This window comes from Balaenoptera physalus (genome assembly GCF_965194825.1).
Source record: "Balaenoptera physalus genome assembly, chromosome: 2".
NCBI classification, from domain to species: Eukaryota; Metazoa; Chordata; class Mammalia; order Artiodactyla; family Balaenopteridae; genus Balaenoptera; species Balaenoptera physalus.
Window position 1 is genome coordinate 9,424,547 of NC_138883.1, and position 25,794 is coordinate 9,450,340.

The following is a 25,794-nucleotide window of genomic DNA, read 5'->3' on the forward strand; positions in this document are numbered from 1 at the left end:
CCCCACCTCACTTCTCGCCAGTCCGCCCAAGCCTCCAACTGGATCATCAACACCTCTCAGCATTCACAACACTTACTTCCCTTCGAGAAATTAGAGTACAGCTTGATGGCAATTTTTGTGGCAAATTTAACAGAAGAGTATGAATGAGAATCACTCTTTAATTCCTAAAATCAAAAGGTCAGAGGTGCTAAAAGTCCTTATTGACTGAATGTCTGTGTCCCCTCAAAATTCCTATGCTGACATATAACCTCCAAAGGGATGGTTTTAAGGGGTGGGGCCTTTGGGAGGTGATTAGGTCATGAGGGTGGAGCCCTCATAAATGGGATTAGTGCCCTTATAAGAGAGACCCCAAAGAGCGTCTGTGAGAACACAGTGGGAACACAGCTGACTGTGAAGCAGGAGCAGGCCCTCACCATACACCTGATGTGCTACAGCCTTGATCTTGGACTTCCACCTTCCAGAACTGTGAGAATCAATATCTGGTGTTTATAAGCCATTGAGTCTGCGGTATTTTGTTATAGCATCCCGAACGGACGAAGACAAATACTTATTGCTATTCAGATTAACAACTCACACGTGGTATCCCTGGGTTGGCAGTTTATTTTAAAATAACAACGCCCCGGTTATCTTTTCTTCCTTGTCCATCCTTTTTCTTAACAGAACAAGTTACAAAAAATTGGGGATGGGGTGTATATTATCTTTGCAGACTGACATATTTGCAGAGGACTCATGAATAATAATGATGATTCAAAAGCTCCTAGGTTTACTCCTGAATCAAGCAAAGAGCAAAGGACAACATAAGAAGGAATTGTTTACAGCAATCTCATCGTACAACATTGATTATGACAGTGCAGTGGTTACAATTACGTTCATGATAGGATATTCCTTGCTCAAATACCAGACATGCTAAAATCACCAGGCTGCTTACAAACTGGAGGAATCAGTGCAAACAGTCATCTGAAGAGCAAAAACCAGAATCGGGAAGGCTTTTCTGGCAGTGAGATTCTGACACCAGCGGCTTCCTCGCATGGGCCACCCTCACTTTGAGTCTTGATCTTTCTTTTCGTCTAAGAGGGCGGAGCGGATCCCCAGCTTTTTCAGTTCTTCCACCAGGTCCCCATTCTGGTGCATCTGCAGAAGAATGTCACAGCCCCCCACGAACTCGCCGTTGAGGTACACTTGCGGGATGGTGGGCCAGTTGGAATAGTCTTTAATGCCTACGGGGAAAGAACATTTAAGCATCATTTCAGTGGTCAAATATTTGTACGGCAAAATACGTTTCCCTGCTCCTAGGGACACGCCGTATCCCTTCCTGGCTCCCCATCCCTGGGGGACCGTGTATTTGCTACAAAGAGCATAAGCTTTAGGGTTGAATGGACCGCTGACTCTTCCAATTATAAACACTGAGGGCTCCATCCTATTTCCGCCCTCATCTCACAAAGTTTTTATGAGAATCAGGTTAAGTAAGGCTCTCATAAACTACCTGACACACAATCAACCCCGGATTAATGGCAGAGAACTTGGCTGGTTAATGCAAGTGACACAAGATACACAAGGCTATACTCCCCATGCTTCTGCGGGCCACGTTTTCAGGAAAACAGACAAACGAAAGAAATGCCACTCCATTCCCAAATGGACTACTGAACACGGATCCATGGATGCATCATGGTAACTCCCTGGCACACTGGGCAGCCCACACCTAATGTTTTCCGTGCCTTCTTGGCTGGTGAAGTTACAGACACTGAGTCATTGGCTTTGATCTTTAATAATTCTTTTACCCAAAGAAAAATCCCTCTCCTGTGGCTAGACTGTGGCCCTCGTCCTATTCAGCCCCTCAGATGAGCTCTCCATGGCACAGCCGATCTGGCTCAGCACAGAACTCGCAGGGACTGAGTGAAATGAAGGAAAGGCCCAAAGCTCATGAAGGGCCACGTCCTGGGCCAGGCGCAGGGCCACGGGGTGAGTGAGACCCACTCCCTGCCCTAAGAGACAATGGCTTTGAGGACACACCGAGATGAAGTATGTTCAGGGACAGTGCAGCCATGGGATGATTCTGTTCAGTGCTGGGCCACGAGGATGATGGCTATGAAGGAAATGTGGTTTCAATCTTGAGGCAGAAAAGATCACTATTTTCTAAATTCCTCCTTACCTTTTACTTCCTTTTCTACTCAGAGGTTGAGATGAAGTATACTTTTTTAAATGTACAAATAAATGAAACAGAAAAGTCAACAAATTCTTCAGGCAAAAGACAGTATGACACAAATTTTAGAAATCGGTCAAGTGGTGGTTTTTATGTAAACAAACTAAAAATACAAAACCTTTTTCTTGATGCCCTATCATTTATTATCAGATGAGTTTTACCAAATAAGATTACCAATATGAGTTACATTACAAATAACAGTCCCAAGATACCATGTGTTTTTCTCTTTTAAGTCACTGCTTTCTAAAAAACAGCGACTTCGCTGTAAACGACAGCACTAGAGGGCCCCCAGTAGAGAGCTTTATCTTTCTTCTGCAGGCAGACTTTATGGATAGAGAAATGGTTACAACGTTATAGGCCCTGAAAAGCTCACTTCTAAGCCACTCTGGGTTTCTGTTTAAAAAAAAATCAGCTAGAGGTTTGGAGGTTACCAATAAAGGGCAAATTCCATTAACCATCAGAATGTCTTTATACTTGAAAACCCTGATGAATTCAAGTTTTTTTTTTTTGAATTCAAGTTTTTCATCACTCTGATGTTTGGTGCTACATAAACAATTACTTAGCATGTAAGCTGTATGTTTTGGATTTTTTTTTTAAACTCTATCCTCAAACACAAAGAGTCCATCAGAACTTAACTTTACATTTCCAGTGACACATCTTTTTTTACTTTATGACGGGGGGAGATTAAGAAACGTTTAGAATAAATATGAACTTTTTACTTCTTCTAAACTTTCTTAAATATCTGTTACATTTATGTACATGAACCACTTATCTGCACAATATTATATCTGGGTTTTTTTTTTCCAATTAATAATACACTGCATTAAGCTTTCCATGGCAATGAATATCTACTGATTCTTTTGGTGAGTGCCTACAAGTTTTGAAACACACCAAAGGTGAAAACAAATTTGCTATCTGAGGGCCACCCAAAACCACATGTTTAATCCTAAAAAGTACAATTTTTTAAAATAAAATCTTTGTTGAGTAAAAGAATGACTTGCTTTCATCAGTCGTTTTTATGGTACTACACTCAACCAAAGCATTAGGCTTGTCCTATTTTATGGTAGCACACTCAACCAAAGCATTAGGCAACAACTAAACATTACATTGTTGCAGACCATACGTCCCAACTATAAGGGAAGGAAGGAAATCCATCCTAACCACCAGAACTACCAAAATAAGTGGGCTTTCCATCATCCTGAACATCCAACATACAGTCACATGCAAGGGAGGCTAACTCCTTCCAAACCCCTTGGCCTGCGACTGTCCTAGTAACTTCAAGAACTCAGAAGAACCCACCTCAGAACACATGGCATTGTGACAGCATCCAAGGTGCCTACCAGCTGATAGTTTATCAAAATTAAACTTAACTACTTCTTTAATTTTTAGATTATCAAGTGTTACAGGCGGCTGTTGTCAAAGCAAAGCTCTGGCATCTCTCCTAAAAACGATGCCATTTTCCATGTTTAAAAAGTCTGATTACAAGTTTAAATATTTAAGGAAATACCCAATTGCTTCCTACAGAGTGAAGTGAGAAACTTCCAGTAAGACTACATTCATAAATTGAAAACTAAAACAAATTCTATCAATTCACAATTAATTGTGTAAACATGGCTAATTTTTCTCACCCTTTAAATTTTCAGTAACTGCAATATACAGTGATAATTCTTGTATAACATGGAATAACTCAGAATCAGAGAGCAACTCTTGAAAATGAGAAAATCATACCCAAGAATGGATTTTAATGATAACTGTATTCTATAGATGACAAACTGCGATTCGGTTTGGGACAGAAAATGCTGACTGCCAAGTTATATAACAGGTAACACGAGGACAGGGACTTAGGAGGCTGTCTTACAAAATCAGTTCCACATACACCTACTGCCCCACCAAAACAATGTAATGTTCCAAAGTATCAAGCCAGAGGGGAGAAAATGTTCTGGAAAATTCCCTTCCAGAACTTTCAAAAGGTACTTTTCAAAATTCATGACATTTCAGAACATTGGACCTCGTTCCTGGTTTGGACAATCATCATAAGAGCACCATGATTATAGTTTTCTTTGTTCCTGGTAGATTTTCAGTACACAAGCTTCAGAGTCTGATGCAGGTTGATGCCACCTCCGCCACTTAACGAGGCTCTGTTCCTCGGGCAAGTCATGTCACCTCCTCCTGGAATCACGTATTTCTCCATCTTCCTTAACTTAGAGAACGATGTTAGCACTGCTTGAGAAAAAGTAAACCGCGGTGCCGAGAGGGACAAGGCGCTGGTTTAGGGGTCAGCAGACTGTGGCTTGTAAATACCGCCTCAGATAAATCTGCTCACCTCTCAACCTGTTTCCTTTTCTGTAAAATGGGAATAACTCTATGCCTCACATACTTGTTATGAAGATTAAGTAAGATATAATTGGTGAAATGAATTAAGCTCCCACAGCGCCAGGTGCACTGTGGCTACGCTCTCCACGTCAGTGTCCTCTACCTCACCCTCCCCAGGAATGCTTTCCTGACAATATACGCAACGGGGAAAACAGAGGGAAAGAATGCAGGAAAAATACCAGTGAAGTATGCCATGCAATAATAAAAATACCATTTACTGAGCTAAGGGTTCCTGAGTTTCATCCTCTAAGTTTTTCACATATCTAATCTCATCTCATCTTTACAAAATTCCTACACGGTATGTATAATTATCCCTATTTTACAGATGAAGAAATGAAGGCTCAGAGAGGTTAAATAACTTAACCAGCGTCACAGTGCTGGCATACGGTGGAGACAGGATTTGAGTCCAGGTGTCTAGGAGTCCAAAGGCCAGGTTCTCGACCACCAGAGGTGGTCTCTGGCCAGGGGCTGGCATCTGTCAGCTGGCATCTGCCCCCCCGTGAGCCCCACCTGCACGACACATGGATCTGCAATCCATGGGACTGTTCCACATCTTTAACATTTATAGACACAAACGGCGTTAAGCCACAATTACCCTTTTGCAACTTGCTTTTTGACTAAGCATCGTCTTTTTTGAGATTCAGTCACATTAAATACATCTAGATCTAATTCTTTTTTTTTTTTAATTTTTAAAATTTTTGGCTGCGTTGGGTCTTTGTTGCTGTGTGGCTTTCTCTAGTTGTGGAGAGCAGGGGCTACTCTTCGTTGCACTGCGCGGGCTTCTCATTGCGGTGGCTTCTCCTGTTGCCAAGCATGGACTCTAGGCGTGCGGGCTTCAGCAGTTGCAGCGCACGGGCTCAGCAGTTGTGGCGTGTGGGCTTCAGTAGTTGTGACTCGCGGGATCTAGAGCACAGGCTCAGCAGTTGTGGTGCACGGGCCTAGTTGCTCTGCAGCATGTGGAATCTTCCCAGACCAGGGATTGAACCTGTGTTCCCTGCATTGGTAGGTGGATTCTTAACCACTGCGCCACCAGAGAAGTCCCTAGATCTAATTCATTTTAACCACAATTTAGTTTTCCATCATATGACTAAGCTACAGTTGCTTTCTTCAGTCTGCTGCTAACAGACCAAGATCTGTTGTTGCCCACTTTTCATTATTACAAGGAACACCGCAGTGCTCCCCCTTACATGCATCTCCCAGCTCACATGCAGGGGACGGTCTCTCTAGACAAAGGGGTGGCAAACTACAGTGTTCGGGTCGAAGCCGGTCCACATCCTTGTTTCTGTAAATAAAGTGTTACTGGAACTTCGCCCCGCTCATTCATCTATGTGCCGTTCCCGCCTGCTGTACACTGTAACAGCAGAGCTGAATAGGTGTAACAGAGACCACCAGGCCCCCAAAGCCTAAACTTTTACTCTCTGGCCCTTTACAAGCTTGTCGATCCCTGATGTAGCCTAAATACCCGCGACTGAAACAGCTGGGTGTTCAGCTCTGTTCACCTTCAACTTGACTAGGTACTGATAGTCACTCCTTCCAAGTGTGGGCACCACTTTATACCCCCATCTGCAGCATACAACCTGCCCACCAGACACCTACGCACACTTGTTACCTGATTTTTAATGCTTACCAACGTCATAGTTCTACTATTGCCTTAAATTCCTTGATACTGGAAAGGCTGGGCATACTTTCAAATGCTTAATAACCATTCAACAATAGGATGATGGGTATTCATTCAACAGACGCTGTTCCCGATTCGAGGAATACAGTGGTGATCTGAGTAGGCAGAAATTCCAGAGTGTCTATAATGTTTTTAAGAGCAGGGAAGAGAGTTTATGATAAAATGATAAACAAAAGCATTTATTCATTCATTAAAACATGCATTGAAAGCTCGCTTTGCATAAGCATCACACACAGTGCTCAGGGAGTCGCAGAAGACACGTTCCCTGCTCTCAGGAGGGCAAAATGCTATATATAGACATGCGTGATCTCAACTCTGTTAAAAAAAAAAAAAACTGTTAGAAACTAGATCCAAATGTTAATAATAATGGTTTATGGTTTATACGGAATTACAGGGGATTTTCATTTTCTTTAGATTTTCAGTGTTTTCCAAATTTCTCCCATGAGCACATGTTACTTTCGCAACTGAAAGTAAAGATTAGTCTTTGTTAAGACCAAGAGCAGGATATGGTGACATCCATCCACCGTGACCCTATCCCTTTGTGGCCGTCTTGTGTGTGCTCCAGATTTTTAAAAAGGAACAAACCTTGAGGAAGGCCAAAACGCAAAGCTGCCTCAGTCAGCTTGGTTCTTTGGGTCTCAGGTCTCAGGCTGACACCTCTGTGCATCACAATCCCTGGACCCAGTGCCCAGAACTAGGAGACAGTGTCTGAGGGTCTTCTTCCGACTTGGGTCCTTTCTAAGACTCAGCCTGCTCGGGCACAAGAAAACAGGAAAGGCCAATTTTGCAGAAGCCCCTATCCTGTTACTAGAAGTGCCCTTGGGTCTGGGAAAAGTTCACAGACGTATCTTTAGTTGGCAAAAGCAAGCATCAGACAGCCTGCCAGTCTCTCTTGGCAAACCTGAAGGTGTGGAGAGCAAAAAGATGAAGAATCTTCATGTTTTACAGCCTCACCCTGGCTAAACTAATCCCCACTCTAATAACCTGCTTACACCACCCTGCCCTAGTCTAGAGGTTAATACTTACCCTAATGTTTACTTTTCTAGGCAATGAAAGACGTGTTATGTTCAATATATATGCAACACATTCACTTACTAAAAGTAATGGTCTGATGAAGCTCAATGGTCAAGAAATTTAAGGGTTAAATTCCTGTTGCTATTGTCTGAACACTTAAGAACAGAAGACTGGAAGTCAGATACGTAAGTGCTCTCGGCAAACATTCTTATTCCTGCTGTTACTTTCAGATTACTGGCCATATTCCAGTATAGCCCATCTCTGGTTATATTTCAAAAAAAATGTTTTAATTCAAGTGTAGTTGATGTATAATGTTTCAGGTGTACAGCAAAGTGATTCAGTTATACCATCTCTGCTTGTATTAAACAGGAGAACAGAAATTCATAAACCAAAGACTCTCAAAACTTTAAGCTAAGCAAGGTATCAACAACACAACGTTTTACTAAGGACCACAGTGGCAATTTGCAAGCGGCCTGAGGCAAGGTCCCAGCAGAAAGATTAGAGAGTAGTTTCTCCTATCTTATCTTTTAGGCAGAGACGGCCACTGCTGCTGCATGAAGACGGCAGATCACCCTGTATGTGAAAAAAGCCAGCAACTGGAAGCGTTCCAGTAGTCCAGGAAGGGAGAAGGATCATGGGGGCATAGCACATGGTAATACTACATATGCCTCCTGGTAACTCTAAGCTGCCTTCACTCCTTGTTTCCATCCACCAAAACCGAGAGTTCTATAAGGATTAGATTCCATGGAAAAAAATACTTTTAAAACCATAAAGTGCTAATAATAAAATAGCTACCATTTAATGGATGCCTTCTGAGTGCGAGATAAGAGGACAGACACTTTCTAAAAGTTTTATTTTCCCTTTTTTCCTCACAAAACCTTTGCCAAGTGTGGTTTCATTACCCTCATATTATCAAAAAGGAAAATGCAGTCACGTGACTTGCTTCGGGTTGCACAGCTGATTGGCCAAAGGAGTCTAATCCAAAGCCCTTCCCTGACGCCAGCCTGTCGCATCTCTGTTGGAATGACTATGATTGACAACTTCAAATGCAGAAGAGCAAAATACAGAATTCTGAATGTAGACTACCATAGCACTTGATGCCCTAAAACACTTTTTAGAACACTGTCACTAAACAGCAGCAGGAAACTCAGGGAGAACTCAGTCACTGAAAGTCTGGAATGCCACCCTTCAGGGGGTACAGGCACGGTCCCCCCATGCCTCCGCCAACCCCACCCACCCCAGCCAAGGAGCAGACCCGGGTGTTCTGGCCTCTCTCTCCTCCCGCACTAAGATGAAATAGAAGAATGCAGGTAAGGTTCTCAGCAAGGCGCTCATCAGAAAAGATGCTGGTTAACTGTCAGGGCCCTCCACCCTCCCCTGTGGGCCACTGAAAAGTCACAGACACTACTGTGTCTGCCCCAGACCCTGACTGGCTCCTGGAGCTCCAAGCTTGAGTGAGCTAGGGCCCAGGAGGCATTCCTCGTCCCTCTCCCCACAAGCCTCTCCAATCCCTAGTCCTCACAAATCTCCCCCATCCTTGAGTATCTAAAAATAAATTTAATGTCTCTTTCTCCCACACCAGATCCCAACTAAGACCTGACCAAAAGCTGTGTCAACCGCTCCTGTAGCAGCAACAGAGAACGGTCCCTGACACCCCGAGCCTTGAGGCACGACAGGCCAGCCTCTGACCCCCTAGCCTCAGACAAGGGCAACCTCGACCCTCCCCCTCGCCATCGACAGCACCTGCTCCTTACCCACGAGACAGGGCGGCCCCTTAAAGTGTCCCCAAAGTGCCTACCTCTTAACGGCTCTTCCTGTATCCCTCTCTGCCCACTTCCCCAGCCCTGCAGACCAGGGAGTCACGCTGCTGACCACGCTCCTTGGATTCAGCCGAAGGGCACTGGCCCCGAAATGCCTTTTTCAGCTCCGAGTGAGGACCGGGGAACCGTTAGGACTTAACTCCATTGCCCAAGTTGGCCCAGAGGCCCAGATCCTCGAGACCCAGTTCAAGTCGATCGTGCCCCCACCCCAGACCCGTGTGGAAGCTCGTGTCTGAACTCCTCTCGAGCCCCCAGACGGACCTTGCCCGACAGACCCTCGGCCCCGCAGAGTGGCCTCGGCCGGTCGCCCCCCGGCCCCGCCCCCGCCCCAGCCGGCTCTGACCTTGCCGGAGCTGGGGGTCGTCCAGCACGTTGTACGCCGCGTAGTCGCGGACGCCGTGCAGCCGCAGGATCTGCACCACGGCGTTGCTGAAGCCGCACTGGGGCTGCTCCGGCGTCCCCTTTAGGAAGACCACCACCCTGTCCTTCTTCACCAACGCGTCCAGGTGCTCCGACGAGCCGCTGCCGCCCGAGCTCGCCGCCCGCACGCCCGGGCCCCGCAGGCCGCCGCCCGCGCCGCACCCCCAGCGGAGCAGAGCCGCCGCCGCCCGGCCCAGGGACCCGCTCATCCCCGCACGCTGGCCGCAGCTCTCGATGGCCAGGGACCTGGGCTAGCCAGCCGAAGCCTTCCCGGGGCCCGGCCCTCGGAGGCCCGGCCCGCCCCCCGGAGGCCCTCATTGGACCGGCTCCGAACAGCTCTCCGTGATTGGAGAAACTTGGTCCTCAATGGCTGGATTCCACCAATCATGTTACTCGTCCCGCCCCGACAGGTTGGAGGCGGTCCTTACGCCTGAGCCGCATTTCATCGCCTTACCATTGGCCGCCGGCAACCGTTTTGTCAGTTGATTGGAGACAGTGGATGTCCATCAGGGTCACGCTCCGAGGCAAGGGGAGGCGAAACGAGCGGGAAGACGGCTTCTCTCCGAAAGGTAGACGGGCCTGCTACGATGCTCCGGGAGGACTTGGGACAGGCGCTGGGCGGGGTTTCGCCGTTCCGCGGAACGCCGGGAAGGGGTCACTTTCAGATGAAGGTTCCGGTTCCGGTGCGGGCAGAGGTTGCCTTGCCACGGCAGTGCGGTTGGCTGGCCGCTGGTTCTTGCGTTCCGGGTGGTGGCTGGGCTGGAGCAGGCTTGGATCCGCCGTTCCTGGCTTAGGCGAGCTTCCCGGAGCTTCAGTAAGGCCGCGGCTGTTCGCGGCGGAAGCAGGGACTGCGCCGGCCTCTGGCGGCCAGGCCTGCCCGGGGCTACGGCGTCGGGGCCCGGGCCGTGTGTCGCAGCCCTCCTGTGGTCCCGCTGCCCCCGTGGGAGCAGAGGCCCAGACCCCTTCCCGTGGTTCCCGCCTCTGCAGCGCGATTATTCCACTAAAACAATTTTGATTTTTAAAGTTTGTGAAGAGCTCTCGTCTGTGTGATCGGGGCTTCGCTGACTTTCCAGCCGACCTAAGCCCCTGGGCCTGGGCCCAGGAAAGGTTTGTTGAATGGGGAACTAAGAAAGGAATTGGTTCGTTCGACAGACGTTTCCTGAGCAGCTGCTGCGTGCAAGGCACGGTGCCGGCGCGGGACCTGTGCCCAGAGCTTGAGAAATGAGAAGCAGGTACAAAGCAATGTGAGGGTAGAGAGGAGGGAAGGGAAGCCTCCCTAGGCCCACTGCTTTCTCTGTTCTCCATTGTGCTTAGTACATCTTGACATATATTTATTAGCTTGTTTATTGACTTCCAGACTGTCAACTTCATTAACTGCTGTATTCTCAGTACGTAGAACAGTGCTTGGAACCTAGCAGGTGCTCACATTGGTGGAAAGAATGATCCCAGAAGAGCGGGGCTCAGTGAAATCGCCACGTGGTCTGTAGTCTTGGAGCGGTGCTGGGTTGGTGGTACCCTAGAGCACACCAGACTTGCAGAGAAAGCATTCTCCAGAGGAAGCTGAGGCATGGCTGCTCAAGGGACAGCAGTACCATGTGCAATTTTCCTCTGATAGTTTCCGAGTACTGTTGCCACGGTGATAATGGCTGTGCCATGTCATTATCTATCAACCGACAGTAAAAGAAGGTTTTGCAGTCAGATGTTGTTTAACAGGTGGAGTGGTTTCTGTTGGACACTAAGTACTGCTACAAATTACTTTCTTTTTAAACCCTAAGTATTTTAAAAGTTGTGGCTGGAGGTGATCTGGTTTTGCATTGGAGGCGCTCAAGTTTAAAAATCAGAAAATTAGTACATGTGCTGACAGCAAGTGAATCTTCCAAATAATCATTCACCACGAGACTTGAGGCCAGTAAGCTGAAAATAAACTCAAGATGTTACTCAGAAATGCTCCCCAGTGATGTATTTGTTTTATCCCCGTGGTTGTTATTGATGTTTGGTAGTTTGCTAATGTGGGACCCAAAATTGATCAGCTTCTTAAAGAGTCCTTTTTTTCCCCCCTCCAGAGTCATTGATTCCAGGTAAATCAGAGGAACAAACATCATACAGAAATATACAGGACAGTAATATACAGGAAGCGATGTGATGTCGAAGCTTAACTGTTGTTTCAAAAGTCCAGCATCTGGTGTACCTAACAGTAGGGGCTATATTGTTTGCAAAGTCACCTAACTTTTACTCATACTTATGTTCTGGTAAGTTTGTTTCAGTTTTTTTTTTTAAATAAATATTGGCAGTTCGTTCCAGAAAACCTGAATTGTTTATTGCCTACTCTGAGCTGTCTCATTCTGCTCTTGTGTTGACTGGAATAGGAAGAAAAATTTGCAAACTTATGATGTGAGGATCTGGAGACATAGTGCTAGTCATGGGGAGTATCATGTCGCTTATCTAGTGGGTGATACTGGCTTTGCCATTACAGTTGGCAGGCATTTTATTAAATTGAGAATACAGCTGTCATTAAAGGTTAAGAGTAATCCTTGAGCAGGAAGAATACAAAGCCTATGTTTTCCAAATTTATAATAGAGTTTCTGTGTACAGTCGAGTATTATAAGGACGTCCATGAAATGCAAGGGAAAGCAAGTCGGGGCTCTTTCAGGCAGCTAAGTGGGATGGCTTTGATAGTATTGATCAAGGCCAGGAAAACAGATCATGTATCTAGACCAAAGAAATTGAAACAATGCACCTAAATTTAAGTTTTTGATAAAGCAACCTCAAATGCAAAATGTTGAATGTGTTGAACATACTGCTTTCTGTCTTTGACTTAAAACCACTCATCAAGTATTGGCACCAAACATCAGTGACTTAAAGAATCAAAGAAAAGAGTGTTCAAAATATTTCTTCCAAAGCACCAGCTTCTTATATATGATGTGGCATTTGAGTTATGAGCTTTCTCATTAGAAGTTCTGTAGTGAGAAAGTATGATAAAAAATAGACTTCTTAAACAGTTGTAAGAAATCTGCATTTATGCTCAAATGCATTTGGGTGTTTTGAACATGGAAGTCACCATCTTTATCAGTTTGTGATCTCCCATGTGGACATTAATGGGGAGGTAGGGGTGGGAAGTACAGGAAACTTAGGAGAATCCTGGGATTTGGGGTCACAAAGTGTAATTAGACCCCAAACTAAATAATCATACCATGTAAACATGCTGACTCAGGCATCCTAAAAATGTTTTTCTTCCCTGTGCTTATTTATAGAGAAGGCTTTACTATATTTAGTAAAATTTCTCCTTTCTCCGCACTCCACCAAAAGCAAATTCACTGTTGAACCCATAATTAAAACCTTACAAATTTGAGATCATTTCTTCCTATATATCAGCTCTAAATGAAGAGTCAGGATTATTGAGCCTAAGATGAAATTTTATTTGAACACTTAGCATGTCAGTGTTTTTGTACCCTAACTTCAGTCCTAAAGGTCATGCTGCATTCTGACAGGGTGTGGTGATTGTGCATAGGACACATGACCCAGAAATGTCTCGGTCTGAGCTGGCCAGAGCATTCTGTGAGTGTCATTTTAAGGGAAAAGTGGCTGCAGGTGTTGCACAACGGGTTGAGCCACCAAACATTCCTGAGCTAAAGTAGCATTTGAGACCCAGATTTCCATAGACCCAAGCTGAAACTTGAGACCTTTCTCCGTGGTGCCCCTTAGCTATTCAGTAATTCTAGAGCACCACTGCAACCCTGGAATTAACTTGATTCCCTAAAAAATAATTGTAATGTGTGAGAAACTGAGGCAGTGCCCAGCCCCCTGAGAAAGTATTTATTTGCTAACCCGTAATGAAAAGATAGAAATGCCTTTGCAGGGACTTCCCCGGGGGCGCAGTGGTTAAGACTCCGCGCTCCCAATGCTGGGACCCAGGTTCCATCCCTGGCCAGGGAAATAGATCCCATGTGCATGCCGCAACTAAGAGTTCGCATGCCACAACTGAGGAGCCCACCTGCCACAACTAAGACCCAGAGTAACCAAATAAATAAATATTAAAAAAAAAAGAAAAGGAAAGAAAAGAAATGCCTTTGGGATCTTCACTTACCTCTATCTGACAAGACAGCTGGGTTTATAAATACTTCTCTGGCCATGGGAGTGGCCTCAGTTTTGCTAATCGCAGGTTCTCACATCATGTGGGCTCAGCCTAGAGGCAGGAAGGGGGACCTTATTCGGGCCCCCTTCCACTCTATCACAAAGGTCCTGCTCTCCTCCTCTGGGTAAAATGAAGAGAAATGACGTCCTGTAAATTTAGTTCAGTCTAGAACACACTGTGGGAGATACAGGTGAAAATGAATTCCTGAAGAAGCACTTATGAAAAGCCTGGATGTCACAGCAGAGCCTGATTCTGTTCTGGGATTTGGACTGTAGAGGTGTGAGGCCTGGCTTCAGTCCTAAGCATCACTTACAAGCTCTTTTGGATTTTCCTTGGAATTTTCTGCCCCTTACATCTTCCCCTTCCTGGATTTGTGAAAAATGTATTTGTGACATCTGCAAAAGGTAATGCCTATTTCAAGATGTCTTTATCTAAGGATTGCAGAGTTTTAATGAATCACTTTGTACTCTATTCCTCTGCTCCTAGACATTTACCCCCAAAATATTGGCATGCATGTGTAGTACAGCAAACTGGTTTTGTGTACATGAATTCATTTGAAACTTGCATTAGCCCTAGGATAATAGTTCTCTGGCATTTTGGTCCCTAAATTAAGTTCTCTTTTCACTATAAGATCCCACATGCTGCAGAGCAACTAAGCCCGTGCACCACAACTACTGAGCCTGCGCCCTAGAGCCCGCGAGCCACAACTACTGAAGCCCGAACGCCTAGAGCCCGTGCTCCGCAACAAGAGAGGCCACCGCGATGAGAAGCCCGTGCACAGCAACAAAGACCCAACTCAGCCAAAAATAAAAATAAATAAATAAATTTATATATTAAAAAAAAGAATGAACCAGAAGTAGAAAAAAAAAAGATTGTTAATAACATCTTTTTGACAGACTTGAGCACTTTGGGTTCCTCTTTTTACCTTCACAAGCACTTCTTAAATCTTACTGCGGAATCATAGCAAAGCCAGCAAGTCCCACAGAAAATTAAATATTCCTGAATTATCTCCAGGGTAAGTATGTATTGGATACAGATGTGATTTTTATGCTTTGTGAAACTAAACTGACAACAATTTCAATGCAAAACTCCAATGAAACAAATAACCCATAGCTTTTCACTTCTGAAAGTTTCATTCTCTTTTGTCCCCATGCTGCTTTTTCTCAGTGAGGCCTGAAGTCCCTGGTTATATATAGGCTTTTAAAATCAGACACCTGCTGGACTTTGTTCTATTGAGAACTTTATTTTGAGGGAAAGAGCCCAAATCATATCTCCTGTCAGGTAATATTAAGAATTAAGTGGTAATCATAAAACATGTTAAGACTTAAGTAAAGTTGATAAAAGAATTGTTGACTTTTCCTCAACTGTCTGTTTAGTGAAAAATTTTAATGTTTTGTGTTATGTTTCTTTTTTTTTTGCAAGCAGATAGAGTCCATAATTCAAACTGTCATTACATTTCCAGCGACTTCTGAGAAGGTGCCCAGACCACAGAATTTAGAAAGCAAGGAGCCAGTACTGTTGTGTGTCACACTTGTTAGGAAGATTTATCTGTTGGCAGGAGTCTTGTGTCCCCCTCTGATAATCACTGAGCTTGCAGCCAGACGAACACTGAGAAAATTTTATTGTTTTCCTTTGAATGATGGCTAAGATGTATTGCCAAGGCCATAAATATTCTTTATGTTGAGTCAGAATTTCATTTCGTACTTCAGCCTTTGAGCCTTAATAATTTCATGCTTCAAAATTAAATCTTGCTTTCATGGGAATCCACTGCTCTAGCCTACTTCAACAAAGTAGCTAGCGAAGGACCCCAGTTTCACGGATTGGGGGAGTGGGTTGGAAATTGGCTGACATTAACTGTTCATTTTCCTTTGCAGGAAAAAAACTGGTGGATTTTGAAAAATATTTTTTCCTGCTCTTATGGCCAGAAAAATCTCACTTGCTAATTCTAAACTTTACACTTTTTGCAAGTGTACTCTACTGAGATAGAATTAATTGATACCAAATTTCTGTGAGCCAGAGTTTTGAAGTTTTAATAAAAGACTATATTATAAACCAGTTACACTGTAAAACAAATAATAAATAAATAATAAAAGAAGGGAGGAGCATTTTGCATAGGCTGCACTTGCAAAATTGAGTCACCAAGAGAATTTTGTATCAAAAGCCTTGAGAAGGTCACATATTTGCTGGCTTTCTCCCCTCTCCAGACATCCAGTGATGTGCACTTAGTGTGACTCTAAGCACATATGTCAGTCCACTTGGTGAGCTATTCCCATTGGTTCATCTCTTCATACGGCTCAGCTGCAGCTCTGTGGTGGTTCATGCATACTGCCGGCTGGTGGGGAACAGGGCCAATAATACCCTCCTCCTTGAAGGGATTTTTGAATCCCTTCTTGAAAAATAACCCATCATCTTTCAAAATCATTCTATCTTTTGAGAAACTTGGAGCATTTCATAATGAGTATCTGCCTTACCCCACAAGACAGGTAGGGGGCGCTAGTCTATCTTACTTAGGAAGCAGGGGCAGCAGGAGCCAATAAGTGCTGTCGCTGTCAGCGCACACAGTGTCTGGGAATTAATCAGCCAGCCGGTTTCTAGGAAGAGGCTCTCAGTTCCCATCCAAGTCCTGTTCTTATTTTAGGGAATGGTTTACTCTCTCAGTTTTCTAATATTACAGCCACAACAGATTAGAAGCAGTAAATTTAAAAGGCTAACACTAAAAGCAGGAAGAAGCAATGACTAACAGGTTAACAGGAGATTTTTTAAATTGAGAAGCAGATATTTGGGGATTTTCCTCTTTTTCTTTTTTTTTTTTGAAAAGTCACATTCTGGAAGCGTTTGGTGTAAGCAGGGGCAAACATCCCTCACATGTCACAGTTCCTTGAGCATTAGAGCCCTGTGTAGTAATTCTAAATCATCCAGAAAAGGAAATGGTATTTCACGTGCTTTGGTTAAGAAGTCAAGGAAGCGTAGTATATATTAGATTGCCAACAAAAATTATACAGACTCATGGCCTAAGGGGGTTGTGTTAAATAAATTTCAGAGGAATACTTTCTTCCCTCATTATGCCAGATAAACAGAGTTTTATTCTACTTTTTCTTTTTTAATATTTTTCTTTATTTATTTATTTGGCTGTACCGGGTCTCAGTTGCGGCACTCAGGATCTTCGCTGAGGCATGCAGGATCTTTCGTTGCAGCACGTGGGATCTAGTTCCCTGACCAGGGATCGAACCCAGGCCCCCTGCATTGGGCGTGCGGAGTCTTAGCCACTGGACCACCAGGAAGTCCCTATTCTACTTCTGTTATGTGTCTCATATTAGTCCGTGATGAGCACTTAGAAATACTTAATACATTTAATTAGGTGGTGAGGTATTGAATAATATTGGCATAAAGCTGGGTTTTTCCAAACTGTATGAGTCAGTTTGGGCTTGAGAGCTCAGCTAACATCAGGCCTGGAGCCAGCTGCCCATAAAGCAGTTCTGCAAACCCTGGGTACACAGTTAGTCATCAAAGCAAAGCATATAACCACTGTGTGTCCTACCACTCAGCCGCATTTTCCTGCTTTTGGGGACCAAGACCCTTCAGGGGTTTGTATGTATCACAGTTTAACTTTATGCCCCACCGCCCACTAGACCATCAGCTTCAAGTGCAGCAGAACTCATTTCTTCACCCCGGGTCCTTAGCACTACGCCTGGCCCTTAGTATGTGCTCAATGCGTAACTCCTGCATGGAGAACACGTGACATGGTAAGCGATACAGGACAGTATCTCAGAAACCCCAAATTGCATGAAACTCAATACTGACCGCAGATGCCACAGGAGGGAGAGAAACATTTGGCCGTAGAGCTTGTGCTAAGCAGGACATGGAGTGGAGTAAGACACTCCCACTCCCCGGGACCTCACCATCTTATGATGAGGACAGACGCGAGAATGTCACTAAGTACTGGAGAAGGCTGAGGGTGTGGGCCCCAACACAGCGAGTCAGGGCCTCAGGGATCAGAGACAGCCGGTAGAGGGGCTGGTGTTTGAATTGAGTGTTGACAAAGAAGTAAAGAGCTGCTGTTTAAAAGGGAAGGACAAAAAAAATTAAGAAAGAAAGGGAAGGACATTCCAGGGAGAGGAAACAGCCAGGGCAAAGGCACAAAGGCCCAGGCATGCTCTGGGGGCACACCAGGCCTTAGGATTTTGTCCTTGGGTTGAGAGAAGATCACAGAGAGAGTGGAAGCAGCAGAGTTCTTGAGAGGTGAGCCTGGTAGGAACGTTGATGAATTGCAGGTGGCCCAGGCTGACCGAGGGAGGCCAGTCCGGAGACCCCTGTAAGATGGAACAGTTCCCGGGCTCTGGCTTGTGTGCTATGGGTGAAGGGCGCCAGTGCGAGCCACATTCCATACTTTGAAGGTAGGACTGACAGCATCTGGTGACTGGCCGTGGGGACTGGCTCCTCCCCATGGACGAGGCTGGGAAGGAGAGGGCAGGACTCGGGCTTACTCCCAGGTTCTGGCCTAGCCGCTAGAGTTCCTACTTGCTGAGGAATATGGGAAATCCAGGGGGAGGAGGAGGGAGGGTTGGAGGGGTGAGTCATGAGTTACTTCTGAACATTCTGAGTTTCCAGGAATCTGAGGGGCATCTATCTAAATCATTAGGTTGTATCTGACATATTGGGGGAGATGATTCAGATGATTGCCCTGGCAGGTCTGGACCTGATGGTAAAAGAGATTCGGGCAGGGAGAGCAAGAAAAAGGAAAAACCAGGGATGAAAGCTGGGGGATGTGTGCAGTTAGGGAAGGACAGGCCTGAAGACTAGAAAGGAGGCAGGAGGAGAAATGAGCAAGTGCTTCCAGGAGAGAAGCCCCATCAGGGCTGTCAGAAGCTGCGAGAGAGGCCAGGTAAGGACCCAAGTGTCCCCTGGGTTTGGCAGTGGAGGTAAGCGAAGCATGGCTGTGGGCTGGGCAATGAGGGCGTTCCCCAACCTTGGGCAGCTCCCTGAACCTCTCAGAGTCTCTGGAACATGAAGGAGCTGGGCCAGTGAATTTATAGTGTCTTCAGGCTGCTATTTGTGGGTGAGCACCTGTGTTTCAGGCCATCTTAGAGTGTAAACTGAGCAGACAGGGTCCAGTCCTTTGCCCAGATTTGCCAGTGACAGAAACAAACATGTCAGCTTGGATGATGAAACAGCCTTGATTGCTGAAGGAGGTGAATTAACCCCACTGGCGCAGCACCAGCAAGGACCTTTTAGATACCCAAGGACACAGGATGTGAGTGCTGCTTTCTCTCCTGCCTGTTCATGGGGGCTGCTTCTGTCTGCTGAGTACGGCTTTTGAAGAGCCAGGAGGTGCATGTGGTGGCACTTGCCGTTTTTCTCTGCACACCAACTCGGTAGCATCAAAGAAAATGAGGATTAAAGTTCTTTAAGATTCCAGGCCAGGTGCCGGGGTCTCGCAGTGCAAGGACTTGTGGCAGTCAGTTCGAAAAGCGTTTGTGCCGCCTGTGTCTGGGGCCAGTTGTTTGCATCAAGATTCTAAGGTTTGCTGGAAAGAAGCTCCTGCAGTGAAATGGCCTTCTCTGCTGGGGAAACACCAAGCATTGTCATCAAGAGCAACAGGTGTCATACAGGGGTGCGGATCTGTTTGACACAAGCCTCGCCAGTCCAGCAGCGGGGCCAGCCATGCCCCAAGTGTGGGTTTCCCCCGAGCAGAGCCCAGCCGGACTGCATGGTGATGGGGGTGGCACAAATGCCCTGCACGGTTCTGCTGCCCTAACTTGGGTGCAGAGCCCCCGCTGCCCGTCCTGGGCACCCTGCCTGTCACACTGAGCTTCTAATATTATCACATGTTCAGAACAGCCGAGCCTGCCGAAAGCAAGGAGAGAACATTTCAGCAGATTTCAAAAACATGTCTCCAGGGAGCGAAAACAAGAAAAGATTTCTCTTCCTCCTCAGTGGGGATGTCTTCCTTACCCACAGCCTCTTCCTGAGTTGGTCTGCCGTGAACTTTGGTTGGCAAGCCTAGTCATTGGAGGGTTTCATTTCCCGTGATAGCACACATTTGCACAGAACTTCAAGTTCGTAGCACATTCTTACGGTCCTTATTCTCTGCGATCCTCATGACAGCTCCTACAGGGAACCCAGGGCACGAACTGGCCCCATTTTGTAGACGTGGAGGGGTGATGGCCCGCCCTGCACTCAGCCAGCTGGGGGATGCCTAGCCCCGGAGGCACCACGTCAGGAGATTTCCATCCAATGAGCTTTTCACTCTGCCACGCCTCCTCCCTCCCCGCGCCCCTCTCTCCCTCCGCACCCCACCCACCCCTGGCTTCGCAACACTGACATTATCAAGGCTGCATCCAGGTTTCAAAACAAAATCAAACAAACAAATAAGCCGGGTTCCTAGTGTGCCCTGTGCCGTTGTTTAAGCCAAAACAGTGAAGCTGGAAGGCTGAGCAGCTGTCAAGGCTGTGACAGAAGAGTAATCACACATCTCACGTGTCGAGCACCAAGGAAATCGCTGAGCGTGGCTGTGACTTCCCTGGTACAGAGCAGTTCAGAGAATTCAAAACCACAATCATCATCCGAGATGAGCTCAGCCAGCCCTGTGTGTTTCATGGTACGTATGAAACTGAAGCTCTGATGTTTTTCTCACTGCATGTGCAGGTGATCAATGTAACTGCAGGGCTCAGCCCTGCTGTTTACACTCACTGATACACACACACACACAAAACAGACCTCCAGGCTGATCCTCTTCATTATGTGCAGACTTTCTCTTCTGTTACTAAGGCTGGTGCTGTTCTTTGCAAAGTACTTCTAATTTCTCATCAGTAACCTTGACCCATAAGGAACTCATCACAATAATGAAGCCAGAGCTGTAATGTTTGGGGTTCAATGTGGCTCTGTGTAAAAATATAACCTAAGAAACAGATTGGAATTTAATCATGACCAGAAAATGGCCCTCCACTATTGCTACCAGGCAGACAGAAGGGGCAGTGATTATTAATAAGAGTGTGGGCTGAAGCCAGAGTGCCTGGGTTTGTACCCCAGGGCAGTCATGTGATAGCTGTGTGATGATGAGCAAGTTATCACCCTCTCTGTTCCCTCATTTGTAAAATTAGATAATAGTAGCTACCTTGATGAGGACTAAATGAGTTAATATAAGTAAAGTCAGAGGACAGTGCTTGGCACATAGTAATCCCGTAACAGATGTTAAATATCATTATTATTCTCCATCATTCAAGATGTAACTCACATCTCACCTTATCCACAATGCCCTCCCCCAAACACTCGAGCCTTCGCTCCTCTCTCCCGTTTCTGGATTCCACTAAGATTCAATTCTGTACTGTGCTGTCTAGCATCTGATGACCTGCAGTGCTGTCTTGTTATTTCAATGTTATTTCAAATGTTTCAGTCTTAATGTTGCTTCCCCCATAGATTGTAAATTCCTGATGGTAGGAACCATGTAGTTTGCTTTTGCTGAATTTCCACAACTCACAACTTCCTGGTCCTGGACATTTACTAGACACTTCAACATCCTTGGAGTGTGTTCATCACTATAAATAAATAGGAAAAAATCTGGTGGTGTGGTATTGTAATTGTATACAGGTTACTATAACTAACAGTTAAAACTTAAAGTGTAATGACTTACCTTGAACCAAAAACCTGTACTAAATGTTTATAGCTATTTTATTCACAGTAGAACCCAAGCTGAAAGCAATCTTGAGGTCCTTCAACAGGTAAATGGTTAGACAAACTATGATCCATCTATACTATGGAATACTACTCAGCAATAAAGAGATATGAACTCTTGATACAGTGACAACCTGGATGAATCAGCAGTGAATTACACTGAGTGAAAGTAGCCAGTCCCAAAAGGTTACACATGATTCCAAGGTTATAAATTTTATATAACATCCTTGAAATGGCAGAAGTATAGAAATGAGAACAGGTTAATGGTTGCCAGGGGTTAAGGAGGGGATGAGGGCAGGAGGGAGGAGCAGCATGAGGGATCCTTGTGGTGATGGAAATACTCTGTATCTTGATGGCATCAGTGTCAATATCCTAGTTAAGGTATTGTACCAGCTACTCTTGCAAGATGTTACCATTGGTGGAAACGAGGTAAAAGGTACAGGGGACTCTCTCTGTATAATTTAATACAACTTCATAATCTACCATTATCTCACGTAATTTTTAAAAACCACTTAAGATGTTCCTTAAGCAAAAGCAGAGAGAATAGATTGGCTTGCCCACTGATGAGCGGAATATAGCAAGGCTCTTTCAGAAGGATTTTATTTTTTAGGAATAAAGATGGCGATTTTACCCTAACATTTTTATTTCTGTTATTACTTATTCCTTGGAGTATAATAATAGTAGTGTTTCATAGTCATGCTAAATGACATTATTATCCAGTACAATCAAGATTCACATTGTTTTTTCAATTGGGAGGAGTAACTTAGAGATGATCTTTTCCAATTCTCTCATTTCACAGATTCAGAGACTCAGAAGTGACCCAAAGTTACACAGCTAATTAGCAGCATTAACAAGGGCTAGAACCCAGTCAGCCCAGGATCCAGTCCTGTGCTTCCGACGCACGTTATATTTTTATTTTATAAAAGCAGCACAATTCAGGAAGAGAAAGACAAATACCATATGATATCACTTATATGTGGAACCTAAAATATGATACAAATGAATTTATCTACAAAACAGAAACAGACCCACAAGCATAAAGAACAGACTTGTGGTTGCCAAGGGGGGATGGGGGAGGGGTGGATTGGGAGTTTGGGATTACAGATGCAAACTGTTCCGTACAGAATGGATAAACAACAAGGTCCTACTGTATAGCACAGGGAATGATATTCAGTATCCTGTGATAAACCATGATGGAAAAGAATATGAAAAAGAATGTATATATATGTATAACTGAATCACCTTGCTGTACAGCAGAAATTAACACGTTGTAAATCAACTATACTTCAATAAAATTAATTTTTAAAAAAGCAGCATAATTCGCGTATGTAGAGGAATAGCCTGAATTACTCCAGTTACCGTGCTTAGTGCTTGAGATGACTGCCATCCAGCAGGGGTGCCCCTACTCAGTTACTGGGTGGCAGCTGCCAGTCGGGAAGAGAGCCGACTCAGAGAGGTTAACAAACGAGGCTGGTGGATCCGCTCACCCTACGAGCGCACAGTACGACTGGAGGGGGAAAAGACAGACTAACACTAGGAGAATTGGCAAAGGAGGAAACAAAGAAAGAAGCAAACAAGAGGAGAGGCAGGATGTGAACCAGCTCTCCACGCCCAGATTGGGATATCTCCGATGAGGCGTCACAGAAACGGCTACCCCAGTGCAAGCTTTTCGTCTGTGCTTAGCCAAGAGCACTGTGTAAGTCGTCACTAAGGGGGAAGCCAGGCTAGGGATGGAGAAATGGAAACATACATTTCCAGAACACCAATTACCACCCTTGGACCCTGGGCAGGGTCCCTCCTTCCTGCCCTCTTGCCTCAGTTTACCCATTCGCACACGAGGGGTTGAATTAGTCAGAAGAGCCATTCCAGCTTTCCTTGTTATCTTTCTGTAGAGACTGAACACACAAACAACTGAGAATCACACAAAATAAGACCTGAGGATTGCTGTTGAAGCTAGCTAGCCAAGGCAAATGTGAAACAGACCTAAATAACCTCCTCAGGCTTTTTAAATTGGCCCCTGCTTCCAGGGGAGTGGTGGTAGAGATGCTGGCCACAGGGAAGAGACGTGGAGAAAGAACAGAAAAAATTTCACTCTTGGGGAGACTTTTTGAACGTTGCACAAACAACCCCCATCGCCAAATGAGTCAATTTCCAAATGGCATCATTTTAGGGCCTCCTTGTGGTTCCTTCTCTGGGCCACGTCTGAAAGGGAGGCTGGGTGGGGTTTCCTGTGCTCAATTGCAGAGGTGACAAGAGGGGCTCTCCCGCCTGCCCTTGCCAGAATGTTCTTTCCAGATAAGCTTTCATTTCCACTCCTTTCTGTAGCAGTGGGTAATGCTGAAGACGAATTGAAGTTTTTATAGCCTTCCTACTTGCAGACTCCCCCATTCTCCCGCATTGTTTGTTCAACTTTTTTCCCTTCCATATGGATTTAGTGCTTGAGATGACTCTGCCATCCGGCAGGGGTGCCCCAACTCAGTCACTGGGTGGCAGCTGCCAGTGGGGAAGGCAGCCGACTCAGAGAGGTTGACAAACCAGGGTGGTGGATCCGCTCACCCTACAAGCACACAGTAGGACTGGAGGGGGAAAAGACAGACAAAAGACTGCCATAAAATGAACAAAAAGGAAGCTCCTGTTTTTATGTCAGGCTTAAGGAAAGCAATGGAGGACTATACTGAAAAGCACTAAGCCCTGTAAAGCTCAAGCTAATAATAATCATAAAACTAGTAACGTCTGCATGGTATTTTGCCGTTTATAAAATATTTTTATCCCATGTATTCTCACCTGTGAAATGTTATTGCTATCACCATTTAACGGGTGGGAAAACCAGGGTTCTAAGAGGTTACCCGGCTTGCTAAGGTTCCCTCAGTCAAGCAGCAGAGCTGGGCCTGGGATTTGGGTCTCTCAGCTCTGACAGGTGCTCTGTAGTGAGAGGAACAGTCCATCTCTGTACCACACTACCCTGTTCAGGCTACATCCCCTTGGACACAGAATCACTGCCCTGTGACCTCCTTTCGGGTGATCGTCCATGACTCATTCTTCTCCATATTCCCAGGGACTAGCACATAGTAGGTGCTCAGGAAATGATGAAAGACTGAATAGGGAATTCCCTGGCGGTCCAGTGGTTAGGACTCTGAGCTTCCACTGCTGGGGGCCCAGGTTCAATCCCTGGTTGGGGAACTAAGATCCCACAAGCCACATGGCTCAGCAAAAAAAAAAAAAAAAAAAGACTGAATAGCTGTCTGCCAGAAACCATAGTGATCCTGCTATCTCCAGAACAGTTCACGTGAGCTGGGTGTTCACAATATCAGGCACAAAACCATTCAAGAGAGGTTGTTATTAGACCCATTTAACAGAAGAGGAAGCCAAAGTTGAGTAATGAGCTGAAAGTCGTTAATTTGGGCAGTCTGGCACCAGAGTCTGAGCTCTTGACTCTCCACTGCATCAAACTGTCTCTCACTGCAGGAGACTGACTTGAAGGGCCTCACCCTTTCAGGAGCGTTGGTGGATCCGTCTTCATCCTCGTGCAAATCACCTGACCTGTTTCTGTCCTGAGAGAACTCATGAAACTTTTCTTAATTACCTGGGGGATCTTTGCAGAGATTTCACGAGCAGATACATGTGAAAGCATTTGGAAAAGCAAAGCACATTATCCAGATGCCCAGTATTATAATAATTGTTGACCGCTGTCTGTACCTTCAGCTAGACTGCTGCAACCCCAAAGCCTGCAGCAGCGTTATCAGCTGGAGTCAGGATGATAATGAGAAACATAACTGGACACCTAGAACAACCAAAGGGCAAAGGATGAAAGAGGCCCTTTGTGTGTATCTCCTCTGACCCTGTGAATAATTATAACTCAGTGAATGGGTTCTTTTTTTTTTTTTTAGGCAGAATAATTCTTTACTTATTTTTTTTTTTATTTTTGGCTGTGTTGGATCTTCGTTTCTGTGCGAGGGCTTCCTCTAGTTGCGGCGAGCGGGCGCCACTCCTCATTGCGGTGCACGGGCCTCTCACTATTGTGGCCTCTCTTGTTGCGGAGCACAGGCTCCAGACGCGCAGGCTCAGTAGTTGTGGCTCACGGGCCTAGTTGCTCCGCGGCATGTGGGATCTTCCCAGACCAGGGCTCGAACCCGTGTGCCCTGCATTGGCAGGCAGACTCTCAACCACTGCGCCACCAGGGAAGCCCGGTGAATGGGTTCTGAGTTAAGGGAGTGTGGGTGACACTCCGGCACTCGGCTCAGGCTAGGTCCACCCAGTGTTAACTCTGAGCTTTGGCATCCTTCTACGTTGCCCTCCATTTGGAAAACACACACACACGCACACACACACACACACACACACACACACTATTACTATCTGGTCCTGCTTTACAATTTAATCTTTCTCTTAGGAGGCTGATTTCTACACTGATTTATTCAACAAACATTGATAGAGGGTTGGCCAGACTCACTAAGGAACCAAAGAGGAAAACACCCTCTGGGAAGCA

General features: G+C 45.5%; 1 protein-coding gene and 1 long non-coding RNA gene across 6 annotated transcripts; one reads left to right on the top strand and one right to left on the bottom strand.

Annotated features, from left to right (window-relative positions):
* Positions 1-582: 582 nt before the first annotated feature.
* GLRX5 (glutaredoxin 5) lies at positions 583-9,810 on the bottom strand. 2 transcript variants are annotated; one of them, XR_014260229.1, is made up of 3 exons: positions 9,347-9,810; positions 6,201-6,372; positions 1,080-1,217 (listed from the first exon to the last, which is right to left on the bottom strand). XR_014260229.1 is itself a non-coding variant. In XM_082448312.1 (2 exons), exons 1-2 carry the CDS (start codon positions 9,712-9,714, stop codon positions 1,039-1,041), a joined length of 465 nt encoding a protein of 154 aa, XP_082304438.1. In that variant the 5' UTR covers positions 9,715-9,800; the 3' UTR covers positions 583-1,038. The 2 variants fall into 2 exon arrangements, 1 of the variants encoding a protein (XP_082304438.1); XM_082448312.1 differs by lacking the exon at positions 6,201-6,372 and having other exon boundaries at positions 583-1,217; positions 9,429-9,800.
* A 270-nt stretch (positions 9,811-10,080) lies between these two features.
* Positions 10,081-22,122, top strand: LOC309654411. Of its 4 annotated transcripts, none has more exons than XR_014260231.1 (5): positions 10,081-10,737; positions 11,569-11,754; positions 14,269-14,656; positions 14,805-14,918; positions 15,063-15,321. It is a non-coding gene; the product is annotated as an uncharacterized lncRNA (long non-coding RNA). The 4 variants fall into 4 exon arrangements; XR_014260233.1 differs by adding an exon at positions 22,108-22,122 and having other exon boundaries at positions 10,100-10,737; positions 14,269-14,918; positions 15,063-20,235; XR_014260230.1 differs by having other exon boundaries at positions 14,269-14,918; positions 15,100-15,321.
* Positions 22,123-25,794: the final 3,672 nt, after the last annotated feature.

What these genes read in the sequence shown, in the direction of transcription:
- GLRX5 (XM_082448312.1), bottom strand. Translation starts at nt 9,714, where the DNA reads ATGAGCGGGTCCCTGGGCCGGGCGGCGGCGGCTCTGCTCCGCTGGGGG. An exon ending in CGACCCCCAGCTCCGGCAAG is followed by an intron (nt 1,218 to 9,428) that starts GTCAGAGCCGGC and finishes CTTTCCCCGTAG; the next exon opens with GCATTAAAGACTATTCCAAC.